We start from the raw sequence: 21,369 nt of genomic DNA on the forward strand, positions 1-21,369 counted from the left end.
GCACATGAGCTACACACAGACAGCAGCTTGACATTTCTTTTGTTATGCTCGTGTCCGTCTACAGGCCGTCAATAAGCTGATGGAGATCATGAACAGGAAGCCGGATCGTGCCGGAGGCGGTCGAGGCCGAGGTAACGACACAGACATGCGGCGGAAGGAGAAGGAGAACAGGAAGCTGCAGCTGGAGTTGAGGTCAGAGAAGGAAAAACTCAACAGCAGCATCATCAAATACCAGAGAGAGATCAACGAAATGCAGGCGGTCAGTAGAACACACACCTTTTACACTGTGAGGTAGAACCGGTATTCTAATCTTCTGATCATTCTTTATTAATAATATAATTTTAAGCAGAAGATCATTTCCCAGTCCTTAAAAACAATAGTTTTTATAGTCTGGACCAGCATGTCCATCTTAGATTTGACATGTTTTTCTTCTGTTCTTTAATTGCAGCAACTATCTGAAGAGAGCCAGATGCGTATTGAGCTACAGATGGCTCTGGATAGTAAGGACAGTGACATCGAGCAGCTGAGGACCCTCCTGCAGACGCTCAGTGTTCAATCAATGGACTCTGCCAGCGTCAGCAGTGGGCCGGAGTTTGATACTGATGATGCATACACAGGTAAGAGCTCTACCACTGAGGAAACATTTCCCAAGCAAGTAAAAACAGCTTTACTACAAGGAAAGGTCCTGCACTTTACTTTTACCTCAAGAAAAAAGTAAAGTAAATGTATTCATTGTGCATTCAAGTGTTTACAAATCGTTTTAGTTTAAGAAGTAGGGGAGTTTTTTTCAATCCTTCAGATTATTCGAAACATCTAAAATCAACACATCTGGAGACTAATAGCTTTTACTAGACATGAAGGGGAGGAAAAGTACACTATTTTTGTTGTTGTAGAAGGAGATGTAGTACAAGTATAAGGTAGCACAAAATTCTAAAAGCTTTCACATCACTGCTATACACTACGAATGGGCAGTATATCGGTATTACGAGTTATACCGATATATTTTAGAAAGAGATGCAGATGTAGTTGAGACAATACCGCCATACCGATATATAATATCTATTGATCTTGCCTTAACTTATGACCGCTATTTGTTTGCTCCTCTCTGCACACTAGCAAGAGCCATATATATCGTATATTGCCATTCGGCCTAAAAATACCAGGATGAGTTTGGGTCCATATCGCCCAGCCCTACTATACACTAGATCGAATGCAATTTAGTTTGCATGTAAAAAAAGAAAATGCATTCAAAAATTACAGTTAAATTGAAGTTGGTTGGAAAATGCATTTTATAGAAACACAGAGATGATCATAATAATTCAATGCTGTAAACTCCACATCTCTTGTTCTTCCACCCACTCAGAAACAAGGCTGGAGGGCTGGCTTTCGCTCCCTGTAAGAAACAACACCAAGAAGTTTGGATGGGAGAAAAAGGTACAGAAAATAAGGCTGCTTTGATGATGTACAACAGTCTCTGCTTGATTTAACATAACCTTACCATGTGTTCTGTTACTGCAGTATGTTGTTGTGAGCAGCAAGAAGATTCTCTTCTACAACAACGAGCAAGACAAAGAGCAGTCCATCCCATACATGGTGCTTGATATTGAGTGAGTATAATCCTCCTCTACGCAGAAGTGATGTCAGTTTTTAGTTTGTTCATGAGTTATGAGTATTTCCTGTATGTTGTTGAATTGAGGTGCAGCTGAATTATTGAGAGAAACTGACATTAATTTATTTTCTTCACACAGCAAACTCTTCCACGTGAGGCCTGTCACTCAAACAGATGTATACCGTGCTGACGCCAAAGAGATTCCAAGGATATTCCAGGTCTGTCCCAGAACAATGGTTTTATTATTGAAATTCTGAATGGGTGTTTAACTATAGAGACGGAGCCTCATGTGTCATACTCTGAAGACCACGCCCACCAGGGGGAACAAACGATCAGTGCGACAATACACAACGTTGGGCTCAGAAGCTAACAAAATACCTGAAACTATTAGATTTTAGCATATCATACTATTTTTTTGGCGCTCTATAGGCAAATTGGCTGTTAGCAAGCTAAGGCCCTTAATACGGCATAACTTTCTGATTTATCCATATTATACTACAACACAAGATAAATGATGTCAGATTCTTTAGCTTAACTTACAGAAGTGTAGTTAGCCTCAAACTGACTCTGGATATATGACTTTGTGACAAAATGACAAAAAACATTAAATATACTGAGTATCAGGATCACACAGTTTTCCCCATTGTAATTGTTGATGTCTCATGTCTGTATCCACTTATGTCCTCTTAAAAGTTCAGTTTTTTAGTTCATCATATTTTAAAAACTCAGTTCTGTTTCTTTACCCTGTTGGTAGTGCATTTCACAACTCAACAGCTTTTAGACGTTTGTGCTAACTCCATTTCTAAGCTAATTTAACGGTTGTTTAACACTGTTGGTGCTGTAAGGGAGCTGAAGAGACACAAGGCACTCTCACATAAACATCCATTGGATTTTCACGGCAAAACCAAATTCAGTTCTTTATATAGAGATCAGTCCACAGGCTATTTTAGGCAACCAAGAAAGTCGCGTAAATATTCGCACAAAGTACCTTTTAAATATAAACCTCTAGATGATCGATACGTTTCAAAGGCACAGATGTAGACAAAAATCCTCATTTTCCTCATTCTTTATCTTTCTAGATTCTTTATGCCAATGAAGGCGAAAGCAAAAAGGAGCCAGAGTTTCCTGCTGATGTGCCCATTGGAGAGAAGTCCAGCTACATCTGCCACAAGGGCCACGAGTTCATCCCCACGCTCTACCATTTCCCCACCAACTGTGAGGCGTGCACCAAGCCGCTATGGAACATGTTCAAGCCTCCACCTGCTCTGGAGTGCCGGCGCTGCCACATCAAGTGCCACAAGGACCACATGGACAAGAAGGAGGAGATCATCGCTCCATGCAAAGGTAGGAAACTTTCAATAAGGACTGATCTGTGAAGTAAAGAGTTTGTTGGTGCAACTGAAGACTAAAACTTGGCCATAAAACTTTTCTCCACCACCAGTGAACTATGATGCCAAGAACCTGCTGCTGCTGGCCGTGTCCCAGGAGGACCAGCAGAAGTGGGTGAACCGACTGGTGAAGAAGATTCCCAAGAAGCCTCCACCAGCAGAGCACTTTGCACGATCCTCGCCACGCGCTTCAATGAAGGTCCAGCCCAGCCAGTCCATGAGGAGGCCCAGCCGACAGCTCCCGACCAGTAAGAGCAGGTAGACGAACAAAATAAATTATTTTGAGCAACTTTTTTTTTTAGGTTGTGTGTTTTAATACACACTATTGAGAAGTTAAACAATCATCTGCATACAGGCTAGAGTAGGAACAGTATATAGTAGGGGTGGGAAAAATAATCGATTCATGTACATATCGCAATATTTTATGGGGTGATTTTTCTCCCCGGAATCGATTATATTATGTCATATCTGTGTCCAGAAAAACTTGCCAGCTTAGCGACTTTGTAGACCCCTCTGGCAACTATTATTTTAAAAAGCGACTAGTGACAAATTTAGCGACTTTTGCTGGTGTTACTGAAGATTTTTGGAGACTCGTTCTTACTCTTCCTTAATGATACCTGTGTGTATTAGTCCCGTTATAATATAGTGTCATTTTATTACAGCATGCCCAAATGATTCTTATGCCTGTACTGCAGGACAGTACTGCTTTTTCATACATCCTGAGTTTCTGTACCAAGCTCCTAGAAGGTCACAGTTCCTTTGCATTCCCTGCAATACATTTTTTTGCACTCCGTCTGATCTATAAAGAAAAGGCTGAGCTCAATTATGACGTATTGGGTGCACCTTCAGCGGTGGCGCCAGTCTGTATCATTGCTGCTGGATAGATAACCAGCGGTGGTAATTAACCTTGCTCTCTCAGCAAGTGCTGCCTTGGCTGATTGAGGCAGACTGTGGATGTGATAATGACTATAGCCATTAGATGACAAAGCTTTAGCCGCTGCTGCCTTCATGCTGAGCCTGGTATTGAAGCTATTATATCTGTAATATCTGATAGAAGCACCATGGGTTTAAATCCCCTTGCCTTAATGCTTTCTTCACCAATAGAATAAAACATCATCCCTCCTTTCTGAGTGTTTGCCCAGTCTGGCACTGAACTAATTGTTCCTGTGGATAAGAGGAAATGCAAACAATATTGCAAAAGACTTAATTGTCAAATTAGGATATGCTGAAAATTGGCCACTGTTAGCTCCTGGCTAATTAAGTCCAAATTTGCTGGTAATGGTTAGGAATGGGTTGGTATAAAAAGTTTGATATTAGGCCAGTCCACTTGGTGGTAATGCTCCTCTCTTGCCAACCGCCAATAAACTGAAAAAAACAGAGCGTGAGGCTCACCTTGGATGCATAAAGAGAGCAGGGCACAGTGTTGGAGGCGGGCCCCTTTTATTCCTATTGAAGTTGCTGCGTGGTGTGTGAAACCAACTCCTTTTTCCTTAATCATCTCTTTAAATAAGTACCTACACTTGAGCAGAATAGACGTTATTAATGGAAACCAATCTGTGTGTGCCGTCACAACTAATCTCCCCTTTCAGATTGGAGGACTTTGGTCTTCAGGACTGGCACTGGGCATTGGATGATATCGATGATGATTGTTCCTCTATTCATTTCTGATGACCTCATATGGTAACACTGTGTGTGCTGTGCAGTGTGTTGATTTCAGTGGCAGTGGAACAGCGTTTCCACGAAGCATCAGTTTACAAAGCTACTGTCTGCAATTTGCTGTGAAGAGAGAATGATATTAAATCTGAATGTTTATTCTCTGCTACATTGAAGAATTGAAAGATCCATTATATTTTTTGAGCGTTAGAAGACCATGAAAACTTCAAAAGACAAAACTTGTCTCTGAAGCTGCTGAGTATAAAGGAGCTGTTCTCTAGTCACATAATCGTTAAACATGTCTCACCTAAACATGACCTTCCGCCCTCTGACCTCAGCCCTCGCAGCTCAAATGGCTTCAAAATCAAGCGAGAAGAATCCCTCAGTACACAGTGGTACAAATGACGACGTCTCCCACCTTGTTCTTCCTTTGCCCAGACGTTTCCCTGTAAACGACTCAATCCATAAATGTGTGTATAGTTTACAACCAGTCTTTTTGCACTGAATGTACAGACACAGTCCTGGTTGTCAGTGTGTGGTGGTGCTGGTGGTGGACTTTGTCCACAAATGTTGGTCCCAGTGCATGTGCTTGTTGGGGATCACGTTCACCACTGGGTGTTTTTAAATGAAATATCTGAAATGTGTATTTAGGGGCTGAATATTTGGATAATGTCTGATTATGCCACCTTTTTCTCATGCACTCTTGTGAAAATGAAGTATATCTCCTTGTTTTTAAAATAATATTACTTTATCATTGTTTGCAATAAAATGTATTGGTATACGCTGGACTATAACTTACAGTATACAAAGATATGTTGGTAGTAATTTAGTAACAGTGTCTTCATGATGTAGTTTCTCCACCAGAGAGCACTGACACGTTTATTTTCCAGCTATAAAATGTCCCTCAAAGTTTATATCTCAGCCATATATCTTTAGAAAAACAGATTTAAAGGAGCAGTGTGAAGGATTTAGCGGGATCTATTGGCAGACATGGGATGTAATATTAATAATAATGTTTTAATTGGTGTTTAATCATCTGGAACTAAAAACTTAGAAAGAGCCCTGTACATCTACATACAGTGTGTAATACTAGCTCTAGAGAGGACTTTTTTTTTTTGCGTTTTTACCTTAGGGCAACTGTTTCTGTCAGAAAAAAATGCACTTTTCCGGCCAAATGGGATAAATTCTAGACAAATATTAGCTTAAAATCAATAGATAAGCAGGTTATATAAAGAATGACATCTTCAAGGCATGCAGATTTCTTATATTTTGGAACAAAGTTAGGCTACTGTAATTTATATTTCAACTAAGTCTGTCAATTGACTCACATGCATAATAACATTGCAAAAAAGTCCCACTCAGAGGGCATGGAAATGAGACAGGGTTCGTGTTTCAAGACAGGTTGGGTTGGTTGCCAACATTGGCAACACGATGCACTGAAGACAGTCCGCTCAGTCATGCCTGGAGGGCCCTGTGCCTCCCCACAGGGAGAGTGTGCACAGCGAGCACTAATAATACCAAGAAGTGCTGTAAACACACAACCAGACAATGACCCACTTAACCTGGCTTGGCCCTTTTCAAGCCAACCTAGCAGCACGCCACCATGACTCACCAACTTGAATCCCTGGGCGGACTGCACAGATTGAAAAGTGTAAAAATATCCTCAGTTCATTATGAAATGGAAAGAAAGCTACCTGATAGTTTCTTCTTACATTTTTTTGATTTTTTGCAGAGAGATGTCAGACTTCAACAGCTTTCCTGCACAAACACTGAGAGTTCGCAGATTAACAGACAACCAGGGCCACCGTAGGCTCTGCTGCATGCTTGGAAAGGGAGGGGTGAGGAGAGGTGTATTCAGTTGGTTGCAATCTACAACCTCACCACTAGATGCCACCAAATCCTACACACTGCTCTTTAAAGAGAGGCTTATCATTTGATGTTTCTATGAATAGCAACAGTATTGAGGTAAATGGAGGTACAAAACTTGTATCAAAGCCAGAAACAAAACTTCTCATAACCCATCCATAGGATCGATTGCTATCTCTGGAAAAACTCCCAGATATTATTACAACAAAGTTCTCGCACACCAATTATTGACAAGTGTGTACACACAGTAGAATCTTCACTGTGAAGAAAACTTTTCGTCTTGAGTGTCTGCAGACTGAAACACTGTGGAATAATTGAGTACAGGTGATGTGTGCAGCGTTCTTCAGTCAGTGTTATTTATATCCTGTGAGGACATGACCCTTTGAACATACCACAGGTATGCTGAGACTAATCTTGCATCTGTTTCTCTCTCTCCCCTCAGTTAACCTCGCTTGAGAGTGTGGCGCTTCATCAGGGTGGTGCTGGTGTGTGTGTCCTCCCAAATCAAAGACTATACAAAGCTCCGTTTGCAGATCAGCACACTGAACTCCACATCACTTCTCCACATCCCGCCACGTCGTGCTTCAGCCTGTGAGAGTTACTGTCTGTTTTTCCCCCTTTAGTCGAACTTCTTTCCCAGGCACTTGAAGCGGTAACGACTATCAAACTCACCTGAGCACCTGTGATCTTTTCGCCAAGCTGGAAAGCAAATTAGCCGGAGTCTTCTCTTGGGCCCTCGACAAGAGAAATTAAGTGTTTGTGGGGGGCTGGAGTGGCTCGTGGAGCTCCCACAGAAGAGAACAGAAGGGCTGGCAGGAAGGGGACACACTTACCTCAACACTTCTCACCAGGACACACTGTCTGATTGGACTCTCAGCTCCTCCTCACCGCCTTTGGGGACTCTTGTGGCCAAATTAAAAAAGACATTCTTGTGTTTAATGATTATGAACGATATGAAGGGTTTAATGGGGAACACTACACTCAGAAGATAGTAAATCATTTGTCATTTGTTGGCTGAATACAGCCGAGATTGTTGAACTTGATCCCAGATACAGTATCTGTACTTTGGCTTATTCAAACTCTTTAACACATTGATTGTAGCTTCTTGCTTTTCACGATTCTGCTTCAGGTGCACGTCCACACGGGTCACAGAAACTTGAATGAGGTACTTAGAAGCTCCTAGGAAAGTCTGCAAGGTGGGGAAGGAGTGTCAGATTCCTCCAGTGTTTGAACAAATAATTCCTTGAGTGCCTCTTATTCAGATTTCTGACTCAGGCGCGCTCTGAATCACCAGTTTGTCGTTGTATGACTACAGTAACGGTTCTAAGTGAACAGAATCCTGCTCTGAATGGCATTAAATGGAGGCCCAGACATGAGATCCTCACAATCCCATAAGTCAGTTATGATGGTTAATGTTTACTGAGTTCATCGGGGTGCACCGTTAATGCTTTTCTGATCCGAGCTCGGCTCCTTTTATTGTTTGAATGTACATCTGGGCTTTACCAGAGACGACACGCAGGCATTGTATTACTTGTATCCAAATATACTTGACTGAAGCCCCCTTTCATCACAAACTACTCTGAGTGAACTTGCATGTGTTTGCCTTTTCAGGCCTCACACTCAAAAGGATAGTTCAGGTTTTTTGGAATGTGGTTGTAATGAGGAACTCAACCACATTCGATGTATTACTACCTACATTAGGTGACGGTCACTATGTCCCCAATTTGGGGAAGCAAGTAGGAGTACCAACACAGAAGCTGAGCAATGTACTGCTGTGGATGGGGACACCAAAACATATTTTAACCACCTTAAAAAAAAAATCGATATTCATTTACGTGTGTGCTTTATTTAGAATATTTCTACCTTGCCGTCAGACAGCACTCTTTAACATGTAACAGAGGCTGTTATGTCCATCTATGCTTTCTTCTAAAACTACCAGACTCCTTTGACAAAGTTTTTTTTACCTTGCAGAGCATGCAAGTTGCTGGTCTACTGCTGCCTCCATCAGCTAGTTTGTTTGTGTTATTGTGTGACTAAGTTGTTGGTTCCAATTCACCAAAGTCACACAATTACACAAACAAACAAATCGATCGAGGCAGCAGTAGACTGACGACTCCTGTGTTCTGTGATGTTAAATTACTGCTTTTGTCAATGGAGTCTGCTGGATCTGAAGAGGGCGTAGCCTCAGCTCTCCAGGGGGCTGTCTGACAGAAGGTAAAACTGTGAAAAAATTGTAAATAAAGCGTACACATTCAGAGCATAAACATAGCAGTTAACAGATATTTGGATTAAGTTTGGCTCCCTCTGTGTAATGTATAATTCTGAGTTTGTTCTTACAGGGTAGCGGGTCCAGTTTGTGCATGTGAGTACCCAGTGGAGGAAATCCCAGCTCAGGCTCTGAGATGTACCTCTGAATGTCGTGTACAGGACCTTAAAACTGTTTACATTTTTACTTTTAGGTGGCTAAAATACATTTAGCGGCTGCCCCTGACCTGAGCAGTACATACTTAACTTCTGTGTTGGTGCTCCTGTCTGCTTCTCTAAACTGGGGCTGTGCTGACCACCTGTAATACACTGACTATGGAGAATTACCTTTAAACAACCCCCACTCCAAATAATCCAAACTATCCCTTCAAGTGCTGTCACCCACAGGCCTCCACCTGATAGAAATGTAGTTTTTAAGTCATTCCTGGCAGTGAAAATGATCGAGGGGAATTAACCAATAAGAAGCAGAAATAATGAAGGTATGCAATCATATCCCATGAGTCAAAATACTGAGCAGCACTATTCCATTGAAAGTTTTTTCTAAAAGTGTTTGTCCTGATATTTTTGTATTAAAAGTAACCAAACTCTGAGTTTGGGCACATTGTTGTGTATGTGGCTTATATAGCAAGAGAGTAACTATTTGTGTGTGTGTGTGTGTGTGCGTGTGTGTGTGAGTGTTTACCGAGTGCTCTCCTTTAACCAAGAAGCATGTTTTATACATATAAATATACACAGTATATATTTTACATGCCATACAGTGCACATTATATTATTTATACAGCCTTGTCCACTTTGTATTTAAGGGCTCTACATCCAGATTGCATGTTTGCTATCAAACAGCGCTATAATAATAATAACTACTTCAACAATAAAGACATGGATGTGCCTTTGGGTTTTGATTATTTTTCTGTCTCTAAAAGAAAAGAAAGCTACAATTCTATAACATGTTTTTTAATGCATGAGACTGAAATTACGACCGTGTAAGAAGCTTGAATGTTTGCTTTATTAAAATAGTTCAGAAAAGTACTTTTCAAAATACAGTATTTCATATCCTGAGTAGGAACATCTATCTAATAACACAACAGTATGAAAATGCATTGTTCACTGCTCTTACTACAAGCCAGAGCAGATTTTTTTGTCACTGGAATGTTAAATCAAGGTGTATGGGTTTAATACTGAGGTAAAAAGATTTTAAAAAAAGCACATTTTATGGGTCAGTATTACAAAAGCTGTTTATAACCGTTGTTATTAATCAGTTTTGTTTTTCAGTCGTGGCTGTGTCCGGAGGGATGCAGCTGGAAGACACGGAAGGGAACCGCACGTTTACAGGTCTCAGGATCCACCTTTTTAAAGCTTAGTCCTCTTTCTTGGTCCTGCTGCTGTGCCTCTGGTAGTACAGCACAGTGAGCAGCACCCACATATTGAGCAAAGTCATGGCGATGAAGCGCACCAGAACTGTGACAAGAGAGAGATTTAGTAAGATTTAAGATGCAACATAATGAGGATTCAGACACACTGGTGTCAAGGAATAGTTTTTTACATGCTGATTTGAATGTCCTTTGGTGCTCCAAAAACTTATAATTGCTACAAGTTGTCATTTAAATTGAGTAAATATTTCCTTCTGTACAAATAATCACAAAATATTAATCTCCTCTGCAGAAAATGTAGCTTGTTCAGATGGACAAGGGCAAAATAAATAAACTCAGAGGCTTTGAACTGGTGAAATCACTCATTTGGACCTGCAAAATTCACCCATGTTTATAAGGCTGCTTCCTTTCTGTTAAATGTGTACATTTGGTCAGAATATTGGCTATTTATCATTAGGCAGATTCTCTTTCAGTATCCTGGTTCACTTTCCCTTTGATTCTTAAGACAGGAATAGCAATACTTTTCTTATGTTGTAAAGAAATATTTTGGTATAAGATGCATACATACAAGCACACTAGCCACAAGGGCCTGTGTGTGCACAAAGGGTCAGACAGCCGGAGGGCCACTATCTAAAGTACAGTTACAAAAGAAATGCAACACAGACACAAAGAGACATAAAAGGGCTTCAGAAAGATGCAAAATGACCACCATGGGCTTCAGACACAATGACCTCAAAGACATAAAATATAAAACAGAGACAAGACCAGAAAGAGATGCAGGACAGCCACAAAGACACAAAGCAGCCATAAAGAGAAACAGTGGCCTCAAAGAGACCTAAAACAACAGAGACACCTAGAAGCAACAAATGGATTAAGACAGTCACAAAGACACACAGTGACCTCAATGAGATAAAACAAACAAACACAGATTACTTACAACCACGTAGACATGTCACAAAGACTACAAAAGACACACAATACATCCATAAAGTGACACAATGACTTCAAAGATGCATAAAACAACAACAGACACACAGAGGCAAAAACTGACCACAAAGAGACACTTAACAGCCACAAAGAGATGCAAGACAGCCCTAAAGACACAAAAAACCCCAATAAAGAGACATTAAATGGCAACAGAGAGATGTAAGACAGCCACAAAAACAAAGAAATTACCATAAAGAGACACACAGTGACCATAAGGAGAGAACAATACCACAAAGAGACACAAAAGACTTTACTTATTTAGATTTTTTTTAAACATACTATACTGCTAGATCCTACTGACTGAGCACCCAGAAGATTCCCTGCTGCACGTCAGTTTTCCTCAGCAACAAACCAGACCACAAAAAACTCCTTCGCTCATGTGTAACTATGATGATGGTTATTCAGGAAACAAATCTTTTTAGAGAGTTGCTTCTGAAATGTTTATAGAGCTCATAAAACATCCCACAGTCATTTGTCATTCAGTTTGACTCACCCTGCATGTCTCCAGTTGTCACTGTGGTGGTGTAAATCCGCGCTGGAACAAAGAGGAAGCCGAGTTAATGACGTCCTCATTATCAAAGAGAGCATCTAATATTTAATTAATGGAGTGTGGAATTGCTGATTTATTAAATTAGGAGCAGAGTAAATAGTATTATGCATATTCATGAACAGCAACATTACAGTAACAGTACTTCAGGGAGAAGACAACGTCTCATAAATGAGTGGAGCATTTCAGAATATATTAGGAATGTTAAACACATGACTTATAAGGATAAGAAGAAGATGTTTGAAAAGTGGAGAGCAGCCTTTTTGATACATATTTATTGTATCCAAGAATACTCTGGGGATTTACAACTTTATTAACCTGAACTAATTGATTCTAATGAGATATTTTCCAAAGTTATCACTTAATTATACAATTAATGAGCTACTGACTGTCATTATAAGAGACCGGACAGTGATCACAAGCTGACCATAACTAAATGGGGACATTTTCAATGTTGCAGCAGCAAAAATAGAAAGAAGCAACAATAAATAGCAATAAATGGTAAACAAGCAATATAAACCAGAAGAGGTATAAAAGTATAAAGACATATAAAAAAGTAACAATTTAAACAAAAGGACGGATTTGGAAAAACATTTTTTTAGGAACAATATAGATTGACTTAACTTAATTAAATAGTCTGATTTGATTAGAAATTTTTAGAAAATTATATTTATTGGATTTCATTCAGCAGAGTACTACTGCCATTAGTTTGTTGGTGTTTTTGTTCTGGTGCTCTATATTTGCGGATCTGCAGAAGCTGCTGTTGCCTGGAAGAGATGGCAATGTCAGAAGCACACAGCTCCCAGGGACCGCCAGTAAACCTTGTATATGAAGTCGATAAAATGTACCTGAATTCAAAGGAATTCAGGATATTACTACGGACCATCCTGTAGTCTTGCGTCAAATCGTTGAATTTTTACTTTTTGCACAGATTCATAGTGGTCTAAGATCATAGATGACCATCACAATCATTACAAATTACTAGAGGTCTGCAGGTAAAACAAGTCCAATGCTAACAGGGCTCTAGAGGACAATTTATCATTTTTTAGCAACCATAGGTGCATCAAATAGGGCACTTTTGCTGCATTTCTTTGGATTTTCTTTGCAGTTCCCCTGGTATAAGTTGCTTTTTAGCACCTTTCAGCTCCTTGTTTCGGTTTTACAGCCTGCAACACATGTTTTGTTTCACTCTAATAGTGAACTAATACTCTATAGTTTCCAGCTGTTTTTAGTGTTAAATCTCCCACTATATTGCTACCCATCCACCGACAAATAGTAGAGGAAATTGGTGAATAGCTGATGAACATAGTGGAGCATCTAGTGGCTAAAAAGCAAAATATTTCCCTCAGGAGGTGGTGGAGAGCAAAAAGTTTGGACATTAGATAAAAAACGAGTTATTCTTGTTCTGGAATGTCAATGTTTGGACAGTGAGCAGCAGCTGCTGTGTTTTCATGTCCAGTACTGATACTCACCCGTGCATGTGTAGGTAGCCATCCCCCAGGAGAGGGCGCTGACCTGTCCAGCGTCCTTAGACCTCCACAGACACTGCAGCTGGGCAAATTTACTGGCTGCACTGATGAATGTACACAGGCTCTGAGGAGAGAGAATACTGGTTGTTATTTCTGCTGGTTCATAGAACAACTTGACCAGTTTCACTCTACAGTTCAGCTTTAAAGTTTCAGTTTCAGTCTGTGAAAACTTTTTGATGGAATCACAGCTCTCGCCTATTTATATGCAACACACCTTCAGACACATTCATCTCATTAACCAACAAGACCATTTGGCATTTATAAGGTCTGGGTGTCTTCCTGAGACAGGCCAGGTGCAATGAGGTCTGGATGACTTTCTGCTCAGATCTCCACCTCATTACTCCTGACTGATGACATGCCATCTCTTTGCTTACTTTGTGACATACTGTGACTTATGATTGATGTTACACTGATTTATTACCATCGCCAAATCTATGATCCACTTCTCCAGAGTGAGGAGCCTCCAGCCGCCGACAAACCTGGACACGTTACGTTAAGGCAGCAACACGTGACAGTGTAAGAGGTAACAACACGGGCCTGATGGGCCATTGATTTTCTTTAACAGAGTGAACACTTTGTATTGGAAAGTGATGAAAGGATACAACAGGGCGTAGAGGAGGCTCTGCCGCAGGCTGCCGTTGTAGTGAAGGATCAGGAGCAGAAGGATGGCGTCTGGGGACACAGGGCAGGTTAGAACATGGAGGGATCAGTGGGTTGCATGTTTCACAGGGCTGGGTTTCATTTCACCACGGGTGGAAGAAGTATTCAGATTCCTTACTAAAGTAAAAGTTCAAATAGCACACTGCAAAAATACTCCACTACTAGCAAAAGTCCTGCATTCAAAAAGTACAAAAGTATCAGCATCAAAACGTTCTTAAAGTATCAAAAGTAAAAGTACTCGTTATGCAGAATGGACCCACTCAGATTGTTTTATATATTCCAAATATATTATAACATTATTTGTATTGATGCATTTATGTAAGCAGCATTTTATTTTGGAAAGATAGGGCCCATTTTACTACTTAATATGCTGTTATAAAATTCAATTTTAAAAAATTGTAATTATTATTTTTGTAATTATTATTATTATTTTAGATTGATCATGATTTCATGTTAAATCTCGACCTGCAAAGTAACTAAAGCTGTCAGCTAAATGTGGTGGAGTAAGGGTACAGTATTTGCCTCAAAATGTAGTGAAGTAGAAGTATAAAATTAAATAAAATGTAAATACTCAAGTGAAGTACAAGTACCTCAAATTGTACTTAAGTACAGTACTTGAGTAAATGTACTTTCCACTACTGGTGATCAGTGGGCTGCATGTTTCACAGGACTGGGTTTCATTTCACCTCGGGTGAAAGAAGTATTCAGATCCCTTACTAAAGTAAAAGTTCTAATACAACACTGCAAAATCACTTCACTACAAGTAAAAGTCCTGCATTCAAAAACTTACTTAAAGTGCCAGCATCAAAATATACTTCAAGTATCAACAGTAAAAGTGAATATGGGCTGTGTGCTCTGGAGGCTTGAGTTCAGTAGGAGTGAGATCCATAAAAGGTCACAAATGACTTAATGCCCATGTCAAGTAATTTATTTCTACATTACATGTGATTACTGTGGTACTAGAACATTCTGACATGACATCAATTACTGCCCACATCAACCATAAAGATGGCCTATTGATTTTCTGTCAAACGCTCATGAGTAATATGAAGCCATGTGGTCAGTTTGATGCTCTGCTACACAGGGCTGGACTGGCCATCTGGCATACTGGTGGGCCGGCAGGTCTTTTGGGCCGATAATATATATTTGTTAGTTTTTTGGTTGATTGATTGCCCAATGGACAATAAAACAGCAGAGAGAGGGCCGAGGTCTCCTTGGCCCCTTCTGCTGTCAATCAATCAATCAGTCACAGATGTAATGGCCCGACAAGTCTTTTGGGCCGAACTACCTTGTTTCTGGTAGAGTCTTTGGGCCAATGATAAAAAAAAACAGGTGGAGGGAGGGCCAAGAGCCGAGGATTGTGGATTCATTGTTACACAGAGATTTCAGTCTTGTGTAAAGACTTCTTTTTTATGATTGGCATTGTGAGCTTTTTCATGCTTTTCAAGCTATTCAACTGTTGAATATGGTGAGTTTTTACCTAAAATATTGGTTCCAGTTGAGAGTTTTAGTTGCATGTAGTTTAAATGCTATTTCGAAAGCATTTTGTACCACCAGTATCTACCCACAGATACTGAAACAGTTGGACTATTCAAGCCACAATTGGTCAAAATAAGTATATTTGGACTCATTTTAAGACATCATTGGGTTTTTTTACTTACTAAAAGAATTCTTACAAGGAAAAATTTACTTACTGCACTGGCAGATCATTTTACTTGTTTCAAGCATGTATTTGCTTAGTTCTAGTTATTTATTTCTTATTTTTTTGTCAGTTGGTTTTTGCAGTGTAGTATATATAAATAAAATAAATAAATTGACTTGACTATATCTACATGTTCAGTAGACTACTAAGATAGTTTGTGAGTAATCAGTTGTGGTGGGCTGGTCAGGGCAAAAATGCCAGGGCTGATTTTTTGTCCCAGTCCAGCCCTGCTGCTACACCAGAATCAGATAAGTTCCTCAGGAAATTACATATTTGCCCACAAGATAATAACCATGCTATGATAACTCACCTTGAGCAATAAGGATCGGGTATTCCAGGTATGTCGGAGGTGGGTAGTCATAATACATCTGGTATGTTACGAAAACAATGAACCTGTAAAGCACATGGTGTCAGGTTACTGCATTGTGATATAATGTTTAATATTGATGATGATGAAGCAATAAGCAAAGTTCATGATCAAATGAGAAAAACTGTGTGAGTGGCACAACAAGCCTGATGCGGTGGAATTGAACAAACTCAGCCTCTGATCAATTGTAGTTTTCAGTGGAAGAATATCTTATCACTCCACATCCTGCTTATAGGACTGGGCGATATATCGATATAAAAAATATATTGATATATTTTTAAATGTGATATGGAATTACACCATATCACATATATCAATATAGTTCACATCTTTTCTTTCTTTATGTATAAATGCTGCCCTTACTAGGGTTTGTCATATTTAGTTCTTTTGTAATGTTCGTTATTCTTTTCTCATATAAATATATTCATTTCAGAAAAAGATTGGCCTATTTTATTTCATAGGCTATTTTTATTTAAGATATTTTTTATTTAAATGTGCACTTTATGGAGCTTTGATTAAGAAAAAAAAAGGTACTCATGTTGTTATACAGTATTTATAATCACTTAAATAAACGGTTTCAATAAAACTACTTGTGACTTGTCATATTTGGCTTTGAGTTTGACTTAACATTTGCTATCGCTTTGGGATAAAAATATCGGGATATATATCGTATATCGATATTCAGCCTAAATATATATCGCCCAGCCCTACCTGTTTACCAATGGTGTTCTACAAGCACATGTGTTACATGCCACAATCATAAAAACACAAGTACAATAACGGTGACAGCATGCTACGGTCATTCCCATGCTCAATTATGTCTCATAGCAGCAGTATTTGGGTTTGTGATACATTTTTTACCACTCCAGAACTGATATACAGTAAATGGTCAAAAATCCCTCCAAACTCATTAAGACCAAGACCTTGGGGAATATCATAGAAAAATAATTTGAAACATTTTTAACAAACTTTTGACAGTTTGAAGCAAAAGTTCGGCATTAGATGGCAGGTACTTCTGTTCTGGAAACTGCTGAGAAATCCCCTTTAGTGTCAATATGCCTCAGAAAGCCATACATCTTCTGAATGCTCTATGTCTCTAGTTAGTGGTTTATGAGGTTGTGCAGCAGGACTTGTTTTGCAGTCAGTTCAGATTTTAAAATAACTCAAATAAATTGGCTACTATCAGGACTAACATCATCACACATGACAACAACTGGGCTCATTGAATCAAGAGTCTCAGATATCCAGTGATATCCAATTAATGCAATTCCAATACTGTTCAGAGACCTCAGTATGCATAAAACTGCATGCTTTTGCCCCAAACTGCATGGGATTCGCATAAAGTGGGCATGTCTGTAAAGGGAAGACTCATGAACCCAGTTTCATTCAGATATCTTTAGGTAAGAGGTCAAGGGACCCCTTTGTTATTGGTCAATTTTTCTGTTGCTGAAAGTTAGCCTAACTTTGGGCCGTTAATTAGCCCCCTTCCTTACAAGATATCATGGTTGGTACCAATGGATTAATTAGGTCTTCTTGTTTCATATGATATATAAATATATATATATATATATATATATATATATATATACAGTATATTCTTTACAGTCATAAAACAGAGCTTCTTAAGGCAGTTATGAGAGTTGGCTAAGAACTAATCAGAGACCAGGCTTCAAATTACAGTGGCACTGGCCTCCATTTGCCCCCTATTAGAAGCGCCATTGCTGCTCTTCAAGCTAACACACTGCTGGTGTGTATAGGTTTCTATGTGATGGCTGTGGAACGGATGTGAGGTGAAGCTGCAATAATGGTAAACAATCAAGACCAAATTCAAGTTAAAGCTGCACGAGGAATTCACTCATAGAATATAAAGATCTCTCAGTGACACCAGTTGTTGAGACAGAATTAAATTTCACACTTTCAAAAGCCATTAAGTCATTTTATTCAAGGTCTATCTGAACAAGGATATGCCACATCATCCTACAGAGGCTTATAATTTACATGAAGAGGTAATTCATTTTTACAAGCAAAAAGCTTTGATCATATTGGAGCAGTGTTTGCTCTAACACATGCTGGAAAGTGAGTTTTTACTGTCAACTTGTTTAATAAAGGTATTTTATACTGTGGGGTAAAAAAATGTTACTTCTTTCACCTGTGAGATGTGGTCAGATTTCCCTCCAGTGACAAAGGCAACATCATAGGTTCATTACAATTAGTGATGGCAGTGTGAATATATAAATTTACAGAATAACTTTTATTATACCTAGTGCAGCTTTAAGGGTTCGCTGTTTCACTGTAGCATGCACAAAAACAGCAGGTCATCGCTCACCAGCACAGCAGAGACATTAAGGACAGTGCAGGGACTGCCAGGCACCGGGAAGAGGCAGAGGGACACTGAGAAATTATACAGCCTTAGAAACACAAACTACATAGTATCCGAGTGCAACTTCTCTTAAAAAAAAAGAATAGTAAAAAATAAATAGAACTTTTTTTGTTTTGTTTTTTAAAATAAGACGTTATCTCTGTTATTAAAAAGTTGATTGAATTAAATTATATTAAGAATTTCCACAGATTTTTAACCCAATTTCGCACAGATGAGCTAAGGGAGAAGAGAATAAAGTTGTTTTATTTTATTTAATGTATCTTATTTAAGAGGGTAAACCAACGGATACCTTGTATTGCGTTTACAAGGGAAGTAACATAAGAGAAGAAAAAAATAATACTAACAGCAATAATAATGACATAAAGACTGTGTAGGCCTAACATTAATAATGTTGATCACTGTTCACATTATAACAAATGTGGTGGCATGTGTTCAATGACTTGTTCTCCACCAGCACTGTGTGCAGGTTGGTAATAAGAGAAAGGAAAAAAAATATGAAAGTTAATATCTTCACTAGCTAATACTAACTGTAAAGTTAAGCTTGATTGATAGTGGATTTTTGGGACAAATACAGAAAATAGGGAGTAAAAGAATTCCAATATAGATATATCAGACGATATAGTTAAGTATATATATACATGTACATTCACTTTTACACTCCTATTTATGTAATAACATTCGGGCAGAAATTTGCAGTTTGTTGTCCCAAAATGCAAATATTACTTTTCCTGATGCCAGCTGTGGCTCTAATCTCTTGACCCCTGTGGTGAATTAAATTATCGGGTTGTTGAGAGCAGCTTGGTGTCTTTCAGTCTCTGCTGCTTGCCACTGGATTATAAACCACAGTGCACGCTGCTAGACTGACTATGTGACAATCTCTGCTGTAGGTTACATGTCCTACTTTACACTTCATCTAGAAAATAAACTGGCCTTACACCCATATGCTCACACCAATATAATGCTCATAATGCATTTATTTCCATCATCAAAGGCCAGCAGTGTGGTAGGGGAGATATTTAACGTTAGTATATTATGTCATATACAACATTGTTAACTTCTATAGTGTTGAGATCATCAGATTTTCCTCATAATTTGCCTGATCTTCAAAAAATCGTTAAATAGTTACCAGTGAATAGCTAATAGTGGCCTATTTTTGCTTGAAATGCCAATCCGTAAGACCAGCCCCATGTCTTTGGTGATTAATAATTTCCTGTTAAAATAAGTTATTAGAATGAAACTTATTCTTCACTTCAATTTAAAACTCCGAGCTTCACTCGGATATAGGAATGGCTGTTGTAAGATGTGTTGATGATGAGAAATTAAAGTAGGAGTAAAACGTGTGACAACTGACCCCGGTCTCCCCTACTGAGGATAGTGGAGCAAAAATGTAGCTTTTATAAAGTTTTATCTAAATTAAAGGTACATTGCGGTTCAGATGTATGCCGAAAACGCCATTATAAGTATAAGATTCAGTAGCAGTTTAAAATCACTAAATTATTGTGTGCGTTTTTGCCTATAACCACGTTGATAATAAACTACACATATTTCAAATGGAGTTCGGAGGTGGGGTTCTCCTCACTGAAGTTGTAGTCGAGGAACAGGAAGACAACATCACATCAACACCAGCACTGAATAATATTAGTAATGCCTTGTTTACCTTAGCACAGTGGTTATAATCAATTTGCACTTCCGGATAAAGTTGCACATTTTAAAGACGAATAACAACATTTAGCATAAAATCACGTACCCGGTCAACTCGAGCAGCAGACTGTTGAGGCTGACTCCAGCTGTGGATTTCGCCCGCATCAGTACAAAGATCTGCGGGAACTTGAGCACCATGCACACAAACAAGGTGCTGAAATTCGCGGCGTGCAACAACGTATCTGACTCCATTATCTGGAGATAGAAGGACTAAATGTGAGCTTTAGATTGGCTGATCTCACAGGACTTTGTTAAAAGTGGCAGCCTGATGCTGCTGCTGAGCTGTCACCACTGTCAAGGTAGACGAGTTTAGAAAGCGTTTCCGCTTTACTTTTTCCAAATAAAAGAAAGGGGCGCTTAGTTTGAAAGCATGCAATGTATATATTGCAAAATAAACTCTAAAAACAAAAAAAATAAATGGTAATTTAGATAAGCTGTAAGCCTGAAATGCAGTTTATCCTCAATATTTCCTTAAATTAAATTAGATACATACTTTTATTTTGAAAGCAAAGTTGTTTGTTTCTTTGGTTATTCTGTAAAGCTGGTCCGCCGGCATTCCCTCACTTCCGCATACATCTACTGAGAGCTGATTGGCTGGTTGTGCTCACAGGTCTTTGAATTTAGAGCATGAGATGTTTCTCTCTTCCTGTCTGCTAGTTTGAATGAGAGCATTTTCACATGTTGGCACTATACACTGTGGGGACAAAGTCCTCAGTCACGATGGAAAGCATACAATGCAGTATATATATATGCAGTTAGGTTGTGTTCAGCAAAAAAAACCCGCACCCATTCCCACTCATTTGAGTGAGTGGGGGTTGTGTGATTAGGGGAATCCCAGCAGCGGCCTGAGGCGGCAAAGTTGAAACAGATTCAGTGATTTGGTGAGAAACACCCCTGCCACTTCCTGCTGCCATAGAAAGGTGCAAAGCAATTTGGTTCATTGTTTAAAAACCCCCAACAACAACAACAACAACAACAACAACAACAACAACAATGAAGCTTAAAAAGAACAAAAGAAAGATACTGTCCACTTACTACAAGCAAATGCTTACAGACTGCTGTATAGATTTAACATTAGGTATTAACCATGGACTGTATAAAATAGGTTAACTTATACCACAAACAGGTACTGACAGGTCAAGGACTGAAGTACCCTTGAGCAAGGCACCTAACCCCCCTGCACAGCTCTCCGGGCGCAGTAATGTGCTGCCCACTGCTCCTTGCATGGTGTGTTCACTTGTGTGTAGGATGGGTTAAATGCAGAGGTTGAATTTCCCCATTGTGGGATTAATAAAAGTAAAATAAAAATAAAATAAAATAAAAAAAAGTTCAGAACACCCAGACTTTA

At 39.2% G+C, this 21,369-nt stretch overlaps 2 protein-coding genes across 3 annotated transcripts in view; one reads left to right on the forward strand and one right to left on the reverse strand.

Annotated features, from left to right (window-relative positions):
- The window catches only part of rock2a (rho-associated, coiled-coil containing protein kinase 2a), a 48,668-nt gene extending 39,297 nt beyond the window's left edge, over window positions 1-9,371 (forward strand). Inside the window, exons 25-32 of one of the 2 annotated variants that reach the window (XM_059352825.1) lie at window positions 65-259; window positions 449-617; window positions 1,364-1,434; window positions 1,519-1,607; window positions 1,749-1,827; window positions 2,689-2,953; window positions 3,051-3,255; window positions 6,959-9,371. In XM_059352825.1, coding sequence (XP_059208808.1) covers window positions 65-259; window positions 449-617; window positions 1,364-1,434; window positions 1,519-1,607; window positions 1,749-1,827; window positions 2,689-2,953; window positions 3,051-3,255; window positions 6,959-6,962 — 1,077 coding nt within the window. In that variant the 3' untranslated portion in view covers window positions 6,963-9,371. The remainder of the gene's footprint in view (window positions 1-64; window positions 260-448; window positions 618-1,363; window positions 1,435-1,518; window positions 1,608-1,748; window positions 1,828-2,688; window positions 2,954-3,050; window positions 3,256-6,958) is intronic. The other variant, XM_059352826.1, reaches the window with a different exon arrangement.
- Window positions 9,372-9,762: 391 nt separating this feature from the next.
- On the reverse strand, window positions 9,763-20,319 carry slc66a3 (solute carrier family 66 member 3). The gene is made up of 7 exons (XM_059352827.1): window positions 20,068-20,319; window positions 15,884-15,966; window positions 13,814-13,883; window positions 13,633-13,690; window positions 13,155-13,275; window positions 11,629-11,670; window positions 9,763-10,236 (listed from the first exon to the last, which is right to left on the reverse strand). The coding sequence occupies exons 1-7, from the start codon at window positions 20,211-20,213 to the stop codon at window positions 10,136-10,138; spliced, it is 621 nt and encodes a 206-aa protein (XP_059208810.1). The 5' UTR covers window positions 20,214-20,319; the 3' UTR covers window positions 9,763-10,135.
- Window positions 20,320-21,369: the final 1,050 nt, after the last annotated feature.

The sequence above is a fragment of the Centropristis striata genome, chromosome 16 (genome assembly GCF_030273125.1).
Source record: "Centropristis striata isolate RG_2023a ecotype Rhode Island chromosome 16, C.striata_1.0, whole genome shotgun sequence".
NCBI classification, from domain to species: Eukaryota; Metazoa; Chordata; class Actinopteri; order Perciformes; family Serranidae; genus Centropristis; species Centropristis striata.

Bases quoted from the DNA above. Each gene is read 5' to 3' on its own strand.
- slc66a3 (XM_059352827.1), bottom strand. From the start codon at position 20,213: ATGGAGTCAGATACGTTGTTGCACGCCGCGAATTTCAGCACCTTGTTT. The intron at 15,967-20,067 runs GTACGTGATTTT...TGTGCTTTACAG, and splicing joins CTGCTGCTCGAGTTGACCGG to GTTCATTGTTTTCGTAACAT. The intron at 13,276-13,632 runs GTAATAAATCAG...CTCTCTCCTCAG, and splicing joins GGATCATAGATTTGGCGATG to AGCCTGTGTACATTCATCAG.